The sequence below is a fragment of the Centropristis striata genome, chromosome 4, assembly GCF_030273125.1.
Source record: "Centropristis striata isolate RG_2023a ecotype Rhode Island chromosome 4, C.striata_1.0, whole genome shotgun sequence".
Lineage (NCBI taxonomy): Eukaryota > Metazoa > Chordata > Actinopteri > Perciformes > Serranidae > Centropristis > Centropristis striata.
This window is the reverse complement of record NC_081520.1, coordinates 39,519,593-39,536,739: the sequence shown is the minus strand read 5'-3', so window position 1 is coordinate 39,536,739 and position 17,147 is coordinate 39,519,593. Positions and strand designations below refer to the sequence as shown.

Genomic DNA, 17,147 nt, shown 5'->3' with positions numbered 1-17,147 from the left:
ACACATACAAACACACAAAGCCTCAGAAATCAAATAGTCTGTGCAGAGATTCCACTTGTGGAAAACAACAGCCTCCATAATTATCACATGAGCACATGGATGCAAACAAACACACTCAATTCCAAGAATTGCTACCCAGCACACCAAACACACCATCTTCTATGGCAGCTATTCTCAACCTTGGGGTCGGGACCCCAATTGGGGTCGCGAGATGATTTCTGGGGGTCGCCAAATCATTTTGGAAGTCAGCTCTGTCTCCACTGTGTTAAAGTGTTTTAGTCTTTTTGGTCACTTTATGTCTTTTTTTTTGGTCATTTTGTGTGTTATTTGGTCATTTTGTGTCTTTCTTTTTATCATTTTGTGGTCAATTTGTGTCTTTTTTGGTCATTTTTTGTATTTTTTGATCATTTTGTGGTCAATTTGTGTCTTTTTTGGTTATTTTGTTTCCTTTTTATGGTCATTTTGTGTCTTTTTTTAGTCATTTTTGATCATTTTGTGGTCAATTTGTGTCTTTTTTGGTCATTTTGTTTCCTTTTTTTGGTCATTTTGTGTCTTTTTTAGTCATTTTGTGTCTTTTTTGGTCATTTTGTGTCTTTTTTTTCGATCATTTTGTGGTCAATTTGTGTCTTTATTGGTCATTTTGTTTCCTTTTTTTGGTCATTTTGTTTTTTTTTGGGTGATCTGAACTGTGCGTGTGAGATTCTGTTCAGTGAGCGGGTCACGGACAACATGCATGTCAAATTGGGGGTTGCGACTCAAAAAGTTTGAGAACTACTGCTCTATGTTATAATACCTTGATATAGGAGTGCAGGTAGTGATCCAGGTTTTCTTCATGGCACTTTGCAACAATGTGGACCAGCACTCTGCAGACACAGGACAACAAATGAGTTCTTTATTACAGATTTTATCACGAAACAAAAACTGACATTTCTCCTCAATCTTCAACAGTGGAAGTGGATTCATTCTACAATAAAAATGGGATAACAGCAATTTTAAATCCATCCACAGAGCCCCCACCCTAATGTGAGTCCAGCTGTTATGGACATTGCAGTACCGCTGCCTACCTGGTGGTGGCAGTGGTGACCTCATCGTTGTCATTCTGAGTCAGAACCTTGAACAGCTGGTTGAAGAGCACTGGCAGAAATCTGATGATCACTGGGATCCTCTCCATACTGAGGAGACCCTGGAGGACGGTGGAAAACAGGCGTAGGAGGAGGAAGAGGTGGAGACGGGTGGAAATAAATAAGAATCATAAACCATGAAAAGACAAAAAAAAACTAATTATGCTTGGCATAAAGCCGCGTTGCACTGATTTGACCTTTAGCAGCATTAGGTGGACCAGGTTTGGGATTTTGTCTCAGTCACAATACATTAACATTGAGGGGATATAGTGTCTTTTCTCTGACCTTCAGGCAGTTGAGGAAGTTGGAGGTAGGAGGTAGCGAGAGGTCCAGCTCTCTCTTCTGGCACTGCTGGAAGAATCGGTTCAGGTGGGGGTCCTGGCACGGAGAGGAGAAACCATGAATATCAGCAGTGAGCAGCTGCAATAACACTTAGTGGACGGGTTCCTTTTAAAGTAGCAGTTAATCCTAAAATGTGAGTTTCACCACCTCGCTTTGTCAGTCAACATGCCCTTTTCTCAGCCTCATCGTCACAAACAATACATTTTCATAGTTTAAAAAAAAAGATAAAATAAACAACAAGTTTATTGTGATGTTTCTTAGGCTGATGATTGTCCCGTGGAGGCCAGTAGACTTAAAGTAAGTTTTGCTTGGTGACATGAAAAAGTTTTGTTGCAGCAGCAAGGCTTCACAGTGGTACCAGAAAGAGATATCAATATATCCAATCCAATCCACTTTACTTATATAGCACAATTTTAGCAAACACAAGGTTTCCAAAGTGCTGCACAAACAATAGATAGATTACACAATACAAATAGATGTAGTAAACAATAGAACAGTAAGATGCAATAAGATAAAATAAGTTAAAAATGGCATAAAAATAAATAAAATAAAATAAAATGTAAAATGTACTGCCTGCACAAAATAAAATATGCATGTATACAAATAAAAACAAAAAATCATAAAATCATAAAATCAACACTCTACGTGGTGTTAAAAGCCACCGAGAAGAGGTGGGTTTTAAGAAGAGATTTAAAATGAGACAGTCTGATGTGTAGCGGCAATTCATTCCAAAGTTTTATAGAGTTTTATATCTCTATGGTAATGTTTTTGAATCATGATAACGATCAAATCTCAGAAACTCACATGTAGCAATGAACAGGTGACATGCATCAGTCTGAAATTAGCAAATTACACCAAGTTTATCTTTTAAGAATGAATCTGACTTGAAACACTTGTATGAGCAAACCTCACAGGAAAACCAAGAAAACAGACACGTCCTTGCATGACCCACTGAATTTAATGTGTCTTTTATAAAGTGAAAGTATTTACAAGCCACCAGCCGATCAACAGATTGCTGTGCAGTGCTCCAAACATCCTCTCCTGGCAAAGTGGAAACAGAAACGGCCCATTTCCTTGTTTCACGTCCCACGCTAGATAAGAAGTTACCACTTACACTACCCACTAATATTCTCATTTGTTCAGGGGCATCTAAATGGTCATTTTATGTCCATTTCGCCATTCCATACAAGCAGACCCCCATTCATTTGAATCCTGCTGGAGAAAGCCGAGACGGCTCAGACAACAAAAATGGCCAATTACCTCATTTCAGGGTTAAGTGTTCCCTTGAGGCTAAGACCTTGACAGTGCACGTCCTCATTCTGGCTCATTTTAACAAGAATGTAGTGGCTGAAACAATAGGTAGAAACCCAGCCATGCATTCTTTGCACCACTTATCCTCTTCAGGATCATGTGTACCCAGCATTTATAGAACATACACTACCGGTCAAAAGTTTTAGAACACCCCAATTTTTCCAGTTTTTTATTGAAATTCAAGCAGTTCAAGTCAAATGAACAGCTTGAAAGGGTACAAAGGTAAGTGGTGAACTGCCAGAGGTAAATAAAAAAAGGTAAGCTTAACCAAAACTGAATAATAATGTACATTTCAGAATTATACAAGTAAGTATTTTTCAGGAAACAAGAAGTGGGTTAACAACTTAACTCTATGGAGTCTTGGGCTATTTTGTCCATTTTTGAATTCTTTTCATGTCTTTGTAAGTCATTTTGTGTCATTTTTTGGTAATTTTGTGTCTTCTGGTGTCTTTTTTTGTCATTTTGTGTCTTTTTTTGGTAATTTTGTGTCTTTTGGTGTCTTTTTTTGTCATTTTGTGTCTTTTTTTGGTAATTTTGTGTCTTTTGGTGTCTTTTTTTGTCATTTTGTGTCTTTTTTTAGTCCTTTAGTCCAACATAAAATGTGATTTTGAATCTTTTTTTTTTTACTTTCAAAACATTATCATGCTCAATAAAGAATTTTAAATGTGCATTAATTTCAGAGTACACTGAGACATTAAACTGCATAATTTTCAATTAAATTCTGGAAAAGTTGGTGTGTTCTAAAACTTTTGACCAGTAGTGTACCTTGGACACATTACCAGTCGATCACAGTCTCAGGAAGCCAAAACAAAGAAAACAAAGCCAGATGATGGTCCTACCTGAGTGTATACTGTGGAGACGACATTGGTGGACACTTTGAAGATGGTTTTTCCTCCATCGACCCACTTCACGTCTGCTCCATTCTGTAAAAAGAGTCAATTTAATACATAATGATTAATATCCTTATTTCCTCACAAATTAATCTTTTTTTTTATTATTCAGCAGTGTCATTAATATTTATGCACCCTGTGCTTCTCTTCCTCCCTCTCACCTTGGTGTTGCTGGCTTCCTTGATGGCCAGGTATCCAGGCGGCAGGTTACAGGACACGGGGACGCTGAACTCTTGGGACGACAGACGGCCTTCTTTGAGGAGAGGCAGCCAGGAAAACCCCACTAAATACAAAACACAGAGTATTAAATAGTGGACCACCAGCCACAAAATACACAGTGGTGTTCCAATCCCCATACTTCCCGTACTTACTATACTTAGTTTGAGTACGCAGGGTGTTCCGATTCCGATCGCGGCGAAAAGAAGTGAACCTAAAGGACCCGGATGTTGCCCTCATAACGGTCAAAACGCTGAGTGTGGAATGATGTACACTATACGCAATCAACGGCCGCCATCTTGTCTACGTAGCGGAAGAGGCGGAGCTAGGCAGAGCCGCTCAGCTCGAAAAAATTCTCCACATTTGCTGCGTTAATGGAGCCATATTGCCGGATTGTAGAAGTAAAGATTAAACAACACAAAGGGTAATTTTTTTGCGGGTGACGAGCCGCGGTGGCTGTTGCGAGAGTAATTTCCGGTAAGTGCATCACGGAGTATTAGATTTGGAACAACACTCACCTGCTGAAATCTGCGTACTTAGTAAGTGCGGATAGTGTGCTGCGTTTAAGTGTACTCATGGAAGTATGGGGATTGGAACATAGAGAGTGGCATATTAAGTTTCACTCACCTGGAGTCTCGAGGGCTTCTTTCCTCTTGGAGTTGGTCTTAGCGTTGATGTCACAGGTGACGTGGTAAAAGGAGAAAAGAAGGTGGTGCTTTTCATGAAGTTGAGTTGGAAGTTCAATCTTCACCTGGAAACACAACAGCAGGTAACGGGTCATATTAGGAGATGAAGGAATGAATGCCTTTATTGTCATTGTATGTCAAATACAGAAATTACTGTGCAGCTCCTACAGAAACATAAAGTCCACATATTGACACAAACACATTCCACCTAGAACGATGAAAATTTAAAAGATAGAGAAGAAAAAAAAAATTAAAATTAAAATAAAATACAAATACAAATTAAAAAAATGAATATATATTTAGAGGTAAATTTATCTGTAAACATGTAAAAAAAAAAAAAGTTTTAAAAATAAAAAATATAATATGTATATTAAAAAATAATAAATGAATACATAAAATAATAAAAAATAAATAAATATTGAGAGAATATCAAAAATATAGAATATATTTACATCCATATAAATAAAAGTGTGTACTGGCTTGTACCGGATGCTGTAGTTTGGTGAGTTGTATTATTTAACATGCAAAAAAATAAAAATAATAATAATAATAAAAATCATGAAAACATAAAAAAAAAAAAATATATATATATATATATATATATAAATATAAAAGAATAATAAAAAAAAAAGAATACATATTGAGAGAATAATAAAGATATAGAATATATATACATCCATATAAATAAAAGTGTGTACTGGCTTGTACCGGATGCTGCAGTTTGGTGAATTATCTGCAAACATGTTCTGGTTTATGATCTGAAGAATGCTAAAACTAAAGTCAGATCTCTTTTTCCGGCTTTGCTGATATCTATGTGTTGATTCTTCACACCCGTTTACCTCATCGTAGAAGTCAGGGTTCTGGGAGTGATGCAGGACTGTGGAGGAGGCTGCTGTGCAGAGGACTGGACCTCCTGGCTTGCCGTAGATGCACTGGAAAAACAGCAGCAGTGGGAGAAGAAAAAAAAAGGGGGCAAAATAAAGTCATGCTCAGCTGGTTTCTCATGATAGACAGAGTTTTATTGGAGAAAATGGAGTCGTCTAAAAGCCAATAAATGTCCCATCAGCATGTTTTTGGACGGCGTTCTACCTTTAAAGGTTTGGCAACTTCTTCGTCTGAGCTGCGGAACTCCACATAGACTGCAAGGTTACGAGCCTGCGAACAAGAAGACCATTGTAACGTTAATAAAAGTGAATAATAAAAGTATATGAAGTATGTATAACACAAGAGGCATGTAGTTAGTGAATTTTAATCTAAGGTTACTCCCAAACGGTCGTGATGTACACAGGTATTTAACTGAAGTACAACTAGTAAACTAGTGAAATGTTACATGTATAAGTAATGCATTTTAAACATTACTTAAGTAAAAGGGCAAAAGTATGATTGTTATTCTTGTTATATTTAACCCTCCTGTTATGTTGCGGGTCAAATTGACCCATTTCAAAGTTTAAAAAACTAAAAATAAATAGTTGAAAGTATTTTTTCGGGATGAAACTTCTTCTGCTAGGCTTAATAAGTGGAATCAACATAAAAAATTAAAATGGTTCATTTCACATATTTGCATGTTTATATTACATAGATACTGTTCAATGGTCAATCTGACCCTGAAAAGAAGAGGTGAATAAAATTTTCAAAAACTCAAAGTCATGTAAAACTATTGTAATTTATATGTGGGTCTTTCCAATGTACATAAAGCTTTAACATGCATTTTTTTTAAATGAAAAATGAGTGAATTATCCTCATTGAACCATGATCAGTGAGAGGTAAAGAACATCATTGCACAAAATATTGATTGAAATGGTTAGTAATGGAGTTATTAATGAAATATAAATAATGTTTATTCAGATTTTCTGGTTTCTGACACTTTTGGGTGATTAAACATGCCCACGAACATTATTGCTGTTCCTGAGAAACAACAGAACAGGAGGGTTAAAGGTACAGTTTGTAACTTTACTTTACTTAACTATAACATTTTTTTCCTCATACTTGTTGAAACTGTCACTATATTCTGAGAGTTGCACATGTTACAGATCATCTGTAAAAAATCTTTGACTGTGAGATGTAGTGGAGTTTATGTAAAGTTGTATAAAATAGAAATACTCAAAAAAAGTACATCAAAATTGGGTAACGCTTTATATTAAGGTCCTTGTAATAACCATTAATTAACAAGTAATAAGGCCCTTGTAAGTCCTTACAAGATGCTTATTAACATTATTGTGTGTTTATAAGCTTATATAAGTGTTAATAATGGCATTACAAACACCCATGACCCACCCATTATGTCTTTGCCATGCCTTTATTAATCTTATTTTGTTTGCTTATTGATATTAAAATATACTTTATGGCTCATCTATTATAAGTTAACTATAAGTTAACTATGCTTTTTGCAACTACCGGATCTAAAGCGAGAACAATGCCTTATTACTTGTTAATTAATGGTTATTACAAGCAGCTATTCTCAACCTTGGGGTCGGGACCCCAATTGGGGTCGCAAGATGATTTCTGGGGGTCGCCAAATCATTTTGGAAGTCAGCTCTGTCTCCACTGTGTTAAAATGTTCATGTGTTGATGTGTTTTAGTCTTTTTGGTCACTTAATGTCTTTTTTTTCGGTCATTCTGATAATTTTCTGGTCAATTTGTGTCTTTTTTGGTAATTTTGTTTCCTTTTTTTGGTTTTTTTTTTTTTTTTTTGGGTCATTTTGTGTATTTTTTTGGTCATTTTGTGTATTTTTTTTGTCATTTAGTGTCTTCTTGGTCATTTTGTGTCTTTTCTGGTCATTTTGTGTCTTTTTTGGTCATTTTGTTTCCTTTTTTTGGGTGATCTGAACTGTGCGTGTGAGATTGTGTTCAGTGAGCGGGGGTCGCGGACAAAATGCATGTTAAATTGGGGGTCGCGACTCAAAAAGGTTGAGAACTACTGATTACAAGGACCTTATTATAAAGCGTTACCCAAAATTGTACTTAAGTACAGTACTTGAGTAAATGTACTTGTGACACTCCACCACGGCTCTCAAATGATGCTTTAAAGTTCCTGCCGTTACCTTGGCGAAGCTCTTCTGGCTGTCATACTTGAGGTGTTTGGGGTAAACGTAGATGTGGTTCCTGTAGACGCGGTGCGGCTGCGTAAACTTGGTGGTGTCCTGGACGAACTCCTCCACCTCCACGGTCGGCTGATGTTTGCTCAGCTCCTCAAAAGGCTTCACCGGTACATAGGAGGATGTCACACAGTCTGAAAGCACAGGAAAGAGAGAGTTTCAAATACATAGCATAGAAGAGAAGCAGAAAGGAAGAACGAGGAATAGTATTTCCTCTAAAAGTGTACGTACTAGGATGCTCCATCGGCACATAGTCGACTGCAATGTCCAGCGCCCCAGGAATAGTCTGCAGTTTGCTTGCCTTCTCAGCCCTGCATATGCAAAAAATTTGAATTAATTTACATTTAGTCATTAAGCACAGCTGTTCTCAACCTTGGGGTCGGGACCCCAATTGGGGTCGCGATATGATTTCTGGGGGTCGCTAAATCATTTTGGAAGTCAGCTCTGTCTCCACTTTGTTAAAGTGTTCATGTGTTAATGTGTTTTAGTCTTTTTTTTGTCATTTTGTGTCTTTTTTGGTCATTTTGTGGTCAATTTGTGTCTTTTTTGGTAATTTTGTTTCCTTTTTTGGTAATTTTGTGTCTTTTTTTAGTCATTGTGTGTCTTTTTGGTAATTTTGTTTCTTTTTTGGGTCATTTTGTGTCTTTTTTGGTCATTTTGTGTCTTCTTTAATTATTTTGTGGTCAATTTGTGTCTTTTTTGGTAATTTTGTTTCCTTTTTTGGTCATTTTGTTTATTTTTTGGGTCATTTTGTGTCTCTTTTGGTCATTTTGTGGCTTTTTTTAATCTTTTTGTGGTCAATTTGTGGCTTTTTTTGGTCATTTTGTTTCCCTTTTTTGGTCATTTTGTTTCTTTTTTGGGTGATCTGAACTATGCGTGTGAGATTCTGTTCAGTGAGCGGGGGTCACGGGCAACATGCATGTTAAATTGGGGGTCGCGACTCAAAAAGGTTGAGAACTACTGATTTTTATCCAAAGCGACTTACAGGAAGAATAAAAACAAACAATCAAGGTATAGTGCAATAAGAGCTATTAGTGCATCAATAAGTGCTAGTGACTAGGAGTCATAAGTCATAATAATGTCATAAAAACTGTTTATCCTGCCTCAGAGAAGCCTTAATGACCTACAGCACCTTACCTTCTGTACTCAGACACCAGCTTCATCAAGTCTTCTGTGGAAATCTTGTTGCTCTCCTGTTTGAAGAGAGGAGAGAAACGAGACTCTCTGTCCAGCGCCCCGTGGTTGTCCTTAAACACTGACCTATAATAGATCGAGAGACATTAGATCCAGTGGAGAGAACGTGGGAGATAAACTGTTTAGACAACCCAGCCTCCAACCAGGAGCACTGACCTGACAGACCAGGCGAAGGGCATACGGTATTTTCCCAGTTTACTACAAAACTGTTTGTTGGATTTCAAAATCTTCTGAACAGTCTGTAAAAGGGCAGAAAGAGAGAGAGAGAGAGAGAGAAGGACAGAGGGAAATGTTAGCCAGACATCACAGCTGATGTTTTTAAATACAATGAGATGTGATCTGCATCAGAGTGGCAGACTAAATACATGCAGCAGGTTGAATGTCTGTTGATTCACTTAGCCATTTAAACAAGGAGCACATGGAGCGGGGAAGCCAGGAAATGTCTTGGATAGAATGTCGGAAAAAAAACTAATTTCCAAACTATCTGACAGGACTGGCATTCAGTGATGAAGATAAACTCTGGCCTTGCAGGAAAAACATTTTATAAATGTCAGGCATTTAACTGTTGGAGTGGATTAAGCCATTTCCCGTACAATAAATGCCCTACCAGCATGTTTTGAGAGCAGTTTTTTCCAGCTTGTTTCATGAGATAAGACGATTTAAAAAGGTTTAGCTCCACATTGTCGGTCAATGCTAGAAATTTAAATATTGATGCAAAGTGAGAATGACCAAAGTGGCTTTCTGACCTTGCTGGAGTCTGTGTTCTTGATGTAAGGTTCTGCCCCGGTAGCAATATTTCCCATCAGCACTTTTTCCACTCTTGCCATCATCACTATGTCTGGATGTGGGTTGGTGACTGAGAAGATGGCCTGCATGGAGAACATTAGAAAGACATATTAGACTCATAATAATAATAATAATAATACATTTTATTTGGAGGCGCCTTTCTTGGCACTCAAGGACACCGTACAAAAAAGATAGAAAAGATTCAGCAATAAAATACAATAAAATACACAGAATTAATAACAATACAATACAAAAGATAGATTGTCTACATGTTAACCCAGACCTGGGCATTGGGCGGCCCGCGGGCCACATCCGGCCCGTTGGCTTTCCTTGACGGCCCGCGTGAGGTTACCAAGAAATTAGAAATCAATATAACCGCAGTGCTTTTATTTTGAAAAAAAAAAAACAGCAAACATTATGATTAGCACTAGAGCTAACAAGCACTTTTACTATAGTTAAGACAACAAATATAGCCACTAATATATATGACAGAATAAAATAAACTTTAACAAACCTTGTGTCCTGTCAGTCAGCCACTATAGACGCTTTTTAGATACTTTATATCAACTTTATATGAATTACTACGCACTCGTTATTATTTACCGTTCGTTTTTCATTTAACCGTTCTACCTGTTATTTCCTGTCACTACCTTTCAAAATTAAAGCACCCGTTTTACACTGGACGGCACCTTTTCAAAATAAAAGCATCACAACATTGTAAAACACCTTGACATGAAAACATGAAAAACAATCTGTATAATACAAAAACATAAATATGAACCTTGCTAAAGGTCATTTACAGTTGTGTTTAAAATAAATGTTAAAGTGATATAGTGATTGGAGTATTTACTACTTTTTACTGCTATACTTGATTTACTCCACATTAACAGTCTTATCATAACATGTATTCCTATCAGTAGCAGCTCAAAACCAGATAATTTACTGTGTTTTATAAAGCGATTAAATTAATATTAAGCAGAATTTAGTTCTGAGTTTTGGTCCGGCCCCTGCAACCTTCGTGGTATTGGTCATGTGGCCCCTTGGTAAAATGAATTGCCCACCCCTGTATTAGAGTCATCTACATGTTAAATGCCGAGTAAGGGATCTATGAAGCGTCCTCGTACCTGTTTGGGAAAACGTAACCAGTGCTCCAGGTCCAGACTGAGGCTACAGTCTCCTGGCTTCTTCTCAGCAGGGGAGCTCAGACCGTTCTCCTGACCTCCGACCCCTGTCCCGGGACCAGCAGTCCCGTTACTGCAGCCTCCGAGCATCTGACGCACCGCCTCGTGGTTCAGGTCCACGTGGAAGTCTGCGGACACCTTCCTCCCTTCTCGTACGTCCAGCAGAGCCAGCGACAAGAAGAAGGGTTCAATCTGAGGAGGCAGATTCAGCTCAGTCACTCTCAGTCGTATATGAAATAGACCTTTATTTCACAGAAACATGTTAACCCTTTGATGCACAACATGGGTCTAAAGTGACCCGACTAAGTTTTTATATTCTATATCTTCGCAATAAATTAATTTCATCATTCAGTATTGCAGGTTATCCTCAAATAACTTGTTTTTGATCATCATACATCCTAATTATTTTTCATTTCTTACTTTTTGAATAAAACCCCTTTTTTAAAAAAAATCACTACGCTTCTAATGCACAAGGTCTTGACCCATGCACCAATCACCAGTTTAAAACCTGACAAAGAAGACACAAATATTCACTATCCTATGTTGTTAAATTGATGTTTTTCCAATAGAAATGATTATTTGGTGGCTCTAATAAGTCTCAAATGTTAAAATATGTGATTTTCCAATGTAATCTGGTGGTTCTAACAACCCTTTAAAGTTAAACCTTAAAAATAAGACAAAATAGTTACACATACTGTATACTCAAATTGTTAATTTAGTGTATCACTTTTTGTATCACAACGCTTCTAATGCACAAGCTCATTTTTGACCCATGTGTGTAAACTTGATGTAATAATACAAAAAATATTTTTCTTCATAAAGTATGAAAGGAAAAATGGATATAATGATCTGTTGTAATAATAAAAGATATTCAAACACACAGCCAGCATGAAATAACATGGGAAATGAATGTGGGTCATTTTTGACCCATGTTGTGCATTAGAAGGTGTTTATATGTTGTGCATCAAAGGGTTAATGCAGAAGTCAGATTTAAGGCGTGTTTGAATGATTGTCTGGAAGTGTAAAAGACTTATGGTTTACGATCCTCACATTGGTGACCGGTCCAGTTTCAGTCTCGTTGATGCAGCCCTGCAGCATCAGGTTGAGTGATCGGCAGGTTATCATGAACCTTCTGCCCAGTTTCTCCTCAAACGGACGCACTGGTGCATTTTCAACTGACGAGTGTTCGGCCCGCGGGCTTCGCAGAACCTGTGGTTAGTAAAACACAGAATTTTTACTCATGAGATCTGGTTAAAAACTGCAGCATCACCACAAACATAAACATTAGATTTATTGGTAACTCTTTATATTAAGGTCCTTGTAATAACCATTAATTAACAAGTAATAAGGCATTGTTCTCGCTTTAGATCACTTTAGCTGCAAAAAGCATAGCTAACTGTTAACAAGTGCATAGTTAACTTATAATAGATGAGCAATAAAGTATATTTTATCTCTGTAGAGTGAAATTTGCGGCCTGGAGCACAGTTTTCAAATGTATTCTTTGACAGTTTTTTCTCTCCCTCTGCACTCTGGCGATGATGTCACACACTGTGACACGAACATTCCGTGCAATACACACCCATTATAATCTCAGAATTTCTCCAAAAATGATCATGGTCATTGAACAGGGATTGATAAAAAACTATATGACCTATCGAAACGTGGATTAATACACCGATACACAAGACTTGTGTCTACTGTTTAAAGTTTAAATGGAGTCTCTAGGTGAAATTATGCCAGAGGAGTAGATGTTTAAAAATCTCCAATTATTGTTCTTTTTCGCTCATTTTTTTTTGGGCCGTCCCATTCACTTCAATGCAAAATTTTGGGCAGTTTTTCAAGTAATATTAATAAGCAAACAAAAGACTAATAAAGGCATGGCAAAGACATAATGGGTGGGTTATGGGTGTTTGTAATGCTATTATGAAGAATTATAAGATACTCATGAGGCTTTTATTAATGTTCTTATTATACATCTCTTATAGCCTGCTATTAGCTGTATTATAATGCCATTATTAACACTTATATAGGCTTATAAACACACAGTAATGTTAATAAGCATCTTGTAAGGACTTACAAGGGCCTTATTACTTCTTAATTAATGGTTATTACAAGGACCTTAATATAAAGCGCTACCGATTTAGTAGAATAAAACATTGCATGAAGTTAAACATGATGTATGACATACAGTATGAAGATAAACACTATATAAAATAGAAAAATAAACTATGCAGACACTGTGTTTACATACAGGAGTATCAGGGTCCAGTGAGAACAGATTCAACCTCTCTTCTCTCCTGGCAGAGCGAATTCCTTCATCGGTCTCAGAGATATACTGTTACGGAAGAGATAGCAAGAGGGACAGAAAGAGAGAAATAATAAATTATTATTAATTATGATATCAGTAAAAACAGCAAAGGTTTTCTTGGACTTATGAACAATTTTGTCAGAATGGTCAAAACCTCCAAATGGTTCCTTTAAATAGGCTCAGTTGTGCTCTGCATGTACAGTTAATAACAATAGTGGCAACTGCAGGCAGTAGTAGCAAAGGTATACTTCAGAGTTAAAACACCTTTTCCAAAGTCAAATTCAAGCACTTTTCAAGCATTTTTAAGGTGCAAAAAGAAAAAAATGACCAAAATAGACACAAATTGACTACAAAAATGATAAAAAAAAGACACAAAATGACCAAAAAAGACACACAATGACCACAAAATGATAAAAAAAGACACAAAATGACCTAAAAAGACACAAAATGACCAAAAAAAGACACAAAATGACCAAAAAAGACACAAATTGACCACAAAATGATCCAAAAAAAGACACAAAATGACCTAAAAAGACACAAAATGACCAAAAAAAGACAAAAAATGACCAAATAAGACACAAAATGACCAAAAAAAGAAACAAGATGACCAAAATAGACACAAATTGACAACAAAATGATCAAAAAAGACACAAAATGACCAAAAAAGACACACAATGACCCAAAAAAGAAACAAAATGACCAAAAAAAGACACGAAATGACCAAAAAAGACACACAATGACCAAAAAAAGACACAAAATAACCAAAAAAAGACTAAAACACATTAACACACACTGACTTCCAAAATGATTTGGCGATCCCCAGAAATCATCTCGTGCCCCAAATTGGGGTCCCGACCCCAAGGTTGAGAATAGCTGGACTAGATTATATTTCAAGCAGTTTTTAATCCTTCAAAAGCTTTCGAACCCTGGAAACACTACATTAAAAATCAAGTGTTTTCCAAGGATTTCCAGCACCAATTTGAAGAAGAAGAGCTGACAGCTTCGCCAACCTTTGCCAGCTCCGGATTGATGCCGTTCTCTGTTGTCGTATCTTCATTCTCCTGCAAACAGCAGTCGCTCAACGACAGGTCGAACACATCTGGAGACAGAAACAAACACGGTCAGGACTCCTGAGATTGACTTTTGTTAATGTGTGATGAGCGCCAACACCAAGTGGATGGGGAAGTTTATCTAAGCAGTCCATTTGTTCCCGAAAGGTTAGAGGCCATATAACATTTGAAACAGGTTCAATGAATACACTCTAACCTGAGCCAGCGGACATATATTCATCTCAGAATAAAATATGACTCCATTTGTGGTATTTACGGGTAATCAGGCAGGCAGGCAGGCTATAATATAGAAATAGAAATATACCCGTCATGTGCCTGGAGCCATTCTTCCCAAAGGCCACGCTGAACAAAATGGCTCATTAATGGTAGGTCGCCACACGCTCGCAGCTTGATTTAAAGGCATGCTAACAGACCACAGAGCCATGACGGCGGAGGCTATTACATCATTCCGCCACTTTTCACTCGGCCAAGTCTCAATAGTCTGTCGGAGTGTGTTATATGTTACAGCCCGTGGTCCCAGGCCTGAGCTTTCAGAGCTGGCACATAAAGTTCAGTTTTATGAAATATGCTGCCATGTAAACTCCTCTAATAACAAGGTATGATGTATTGAACAAAGGTGGAGTCACTGCTTGGTGTCGGGCCTCATTTCCTGATAAGTGATGTGATGGACTGAGCCTTAGCCCAGCTGAAATATCCCATTAAGTTCAGATATTATTTAGTAAGTCAGACAGAGAGGAGAAGGTTACATTTTTGCTGACATTGAGAATAAAATCTTCCTCTCTTTTAAGGGCACCATGATTTATACATGTGTTGGAATTATGCTAAAAATTTCCTCTCCTTAAATACCCCTTTCGCCACTAAATTACCATTTGTGCTTCCATCATCTCTGCTCTTTCCAACTATAACCGTCGTAGGTAGACTTTGTGTATTGGCTGAGTATAAAAACAGCAGCGGGCTCACCCTGCCGATGGTCGGTGAGGTCCAGACTCTTGCGGTCGGGAGCCGGACCGTCGTGGGGACTGATCTGGAGGATGCGGGTCAACGTGCTGATCCACTCTTCCATGTCCTGCTCGCTCTCCGCGGCCAGCACGAAGTACGTAACCTCGTTCATCTTCAGCTCAAAGGCATGTTTCCTCAGACGGTTATTCTGTAGGGGGATGAATGGAAGGATGGATAGGATAATGTGGTTACATGACAAAACCAAAGCTTGGTTCAGTTTTTGGAAAATGTGACTCTTTCTTCCACATGCAGAATGGTACTGGACGCTGAATTATAAACATGGCCTTGCTTAGCCTAGTTTCTGGATGTCTAATGGATAAGGAAATCCCCTCGAAAGACATCTAAAACATCATAAAACTGTTAATTTGCCGCAGGGGAGGACTAAACTCAGCTCCCTCTAATCTCAGACACCACCCCCCCTATTTTTGTTTTATTTTTATCTATTTTTTTTTAGTTTGTTTGTTTTTTGTTTTTTTTAATTATTATTTTTTATTATTAATATTTCTGACTTGATGTATTTTATTGTATTTATTTTATTGTTATTATTATTATTATTATTTAAATATATACATATATATATATATTTACTTTTTTTTGTTTTTTTTTTGTTATTCATTCATTCACTTATTTTTTTGTTATTTTGCTTTCTTTCTTTTTTTGTCTGTGTGTGTGTGTGTGTGTGTGTGTGTGTGTGTGTATGTGTGCGCTGTTTGTCCCAGTGTGGTTCTGACCTGATGTGGGTGGGTTTGTGGATGGATGGGTGGGATTGGGCTTAGAGTTCTTGTCGTTATACTGTTATACAATACATTGTCATACTGAATGTCTTTTCCCCACGCTGTTAGATACCACTATATGTCATTTTATTGGAAAACCTCAATAAAAAGATGTGGAAAAAAAAAAAAATTGTTAATTTGCCTGTTGTTGTCATAACAAGAAAATTACGTTTGGAGAAGGAACAGTGCTGCTGTACTTTTAGATAGATAGATGCATTCATTCCACAATAAGACGGATAAACACAAGGCTGTATTCACATACAATTAAACTGCTGGAGATACAAATGCAGTAAATCTAAGAGCTCATATTCAATGTGGTCCTCTAAGGAGAGAAAGCCACAGCTCTCAAAACCCACAGACAGAACATGCAGCAATTACTCTAAACAGCAAGTAGAGGCATTACTGAAACTTATGAGGCTGTCAGTCACTGGGTGAATAAATGAAATGTAATTCTTTCAAAAAATAAATACCAATCCCTTTGGAGCAACACAATAATTTACAATAACTTCACCTTGGTCTGTGATGTCAATATGGCCAACATATGCCTCATTTTTAAGCAAGAAGCAATAAAAAAACAAAACAAATTTCCTGAGTTTTGTTTGGATGTTCTTAGGTTTTTAGGTTGTATTTTATTTGCACAGTTAGAATTACATAAAATGACAAAGATAACATATAATGTAAAGTGCAGGGAGAGGCAGAAAACCCAGATGGGTTTATTTAAACTGATAATAGAAAAAACAAATGTATAACATCAACAAGTTATAATGACAATAACATTAATTGATTAGTAGCCATTTATTTCTGTAATTCATCAATGTTTTCTTATTTTTATATTAACACATTCTTGTTTTGTGCTGTGATTTGTCAGAAATGGAGCCTGAAGTTTTCCTATACTAAATATAAGTTTACAGTCTAGCGATATCTAGCCTTTTTTCATGGTTTTCTTGGGAATGATTTTGGTTATTATCAAGAAAACCATGTTAAATGTCTAGATATCAGCTCTTAAATTAAACTCTTATCAGCTGTTTTTGTTGTTATCATTATATTTGTCCAAACAAATGAACCTTTAGTTGTACCAGACATTATAATGAACAAGAAATTGAAGAAAACAAGGGTGGTCTAATCATTTTTTCCATGACTGTATGTTGAATGTAGTGTTTATTGTGTTGTGCTCT

At 36.9% G+C, this 17,147-nt stretch overlaps 1 protein-coding gene across 5 annotated transcripts in view; it reads right to left on the bottom strand.

Moving 5' to 3' along the window:
- The window catches only part of dock10 (dedicator of cytokinesis 10), a 106,989-nt gene that overhangs the window by 39,822 nt on the left and 50,020 nt on the right, over positions 1–17,147 (bottom strand). For all 5 annotated transcript variants that reach the window (XM_059330681.1, XM_059330680.1, XM_059330683.1 and 2 more), the window contains exons 8-25: positions 15,161–15,347; positions 14,141–14,229; positions 13,074–13,157; positions 11,873–12,031; positions 10,766–11,014; positions 9,602–9,724; positions 9,012–9,094; positions 8,799–8,921; positions 7,893–7,972; positions 7,608–7,795; positions 5,656–5,721; positions 5,406–5,498; positions 4,508–4,631; positions 3,826–3,947; positions 3,614–3,697; positions 1,407–1,499; positions 1,065–1,183; positions 794–863 (exon numbers count right to left, since the gene is read on the bottom strand). In XM_059330681.1, coding sequence (XP_059186664.1) covers positions 794–863; positions 1,065–1,183; positions 1,407–1,499; positions 3,614–3,697; positions 3,826–3,947; positions 4,508–4,631; positions 5,406–5,498; positions 5,656–5,721; positions 7,608–7,795; positions 7,893–7,972; positions 8,799–8,921; positions 9,012–9,094; positions 9,602–9,724; positions 10,766–11,014; positions 11,873–12,031; positions 13,074–13,157; positions 14,141–14,229; positions 15,161–15,347 — 2,136 coding nt within the window. The remainder of the gene's footprint in view (positions 1–793; positions 864–1,064; positions 1,184–1,406; positions 1,500–3,613; positions 3,698–3,825; positions 3,948–4,507; positions 4,632–5,405; positions 5,499–5,655; positions 5,722–7,607; positions 7,796–7,892; positions 7,973–8,798; positions 8,922–9,011; positions 9,095–9,601; positions 9,725–10,765; positions 11,015–11,872; positions 12,032–13,073; positions 13,158–14,140; positions 14,230–15,160; positions 15,348–17,147) is intronic.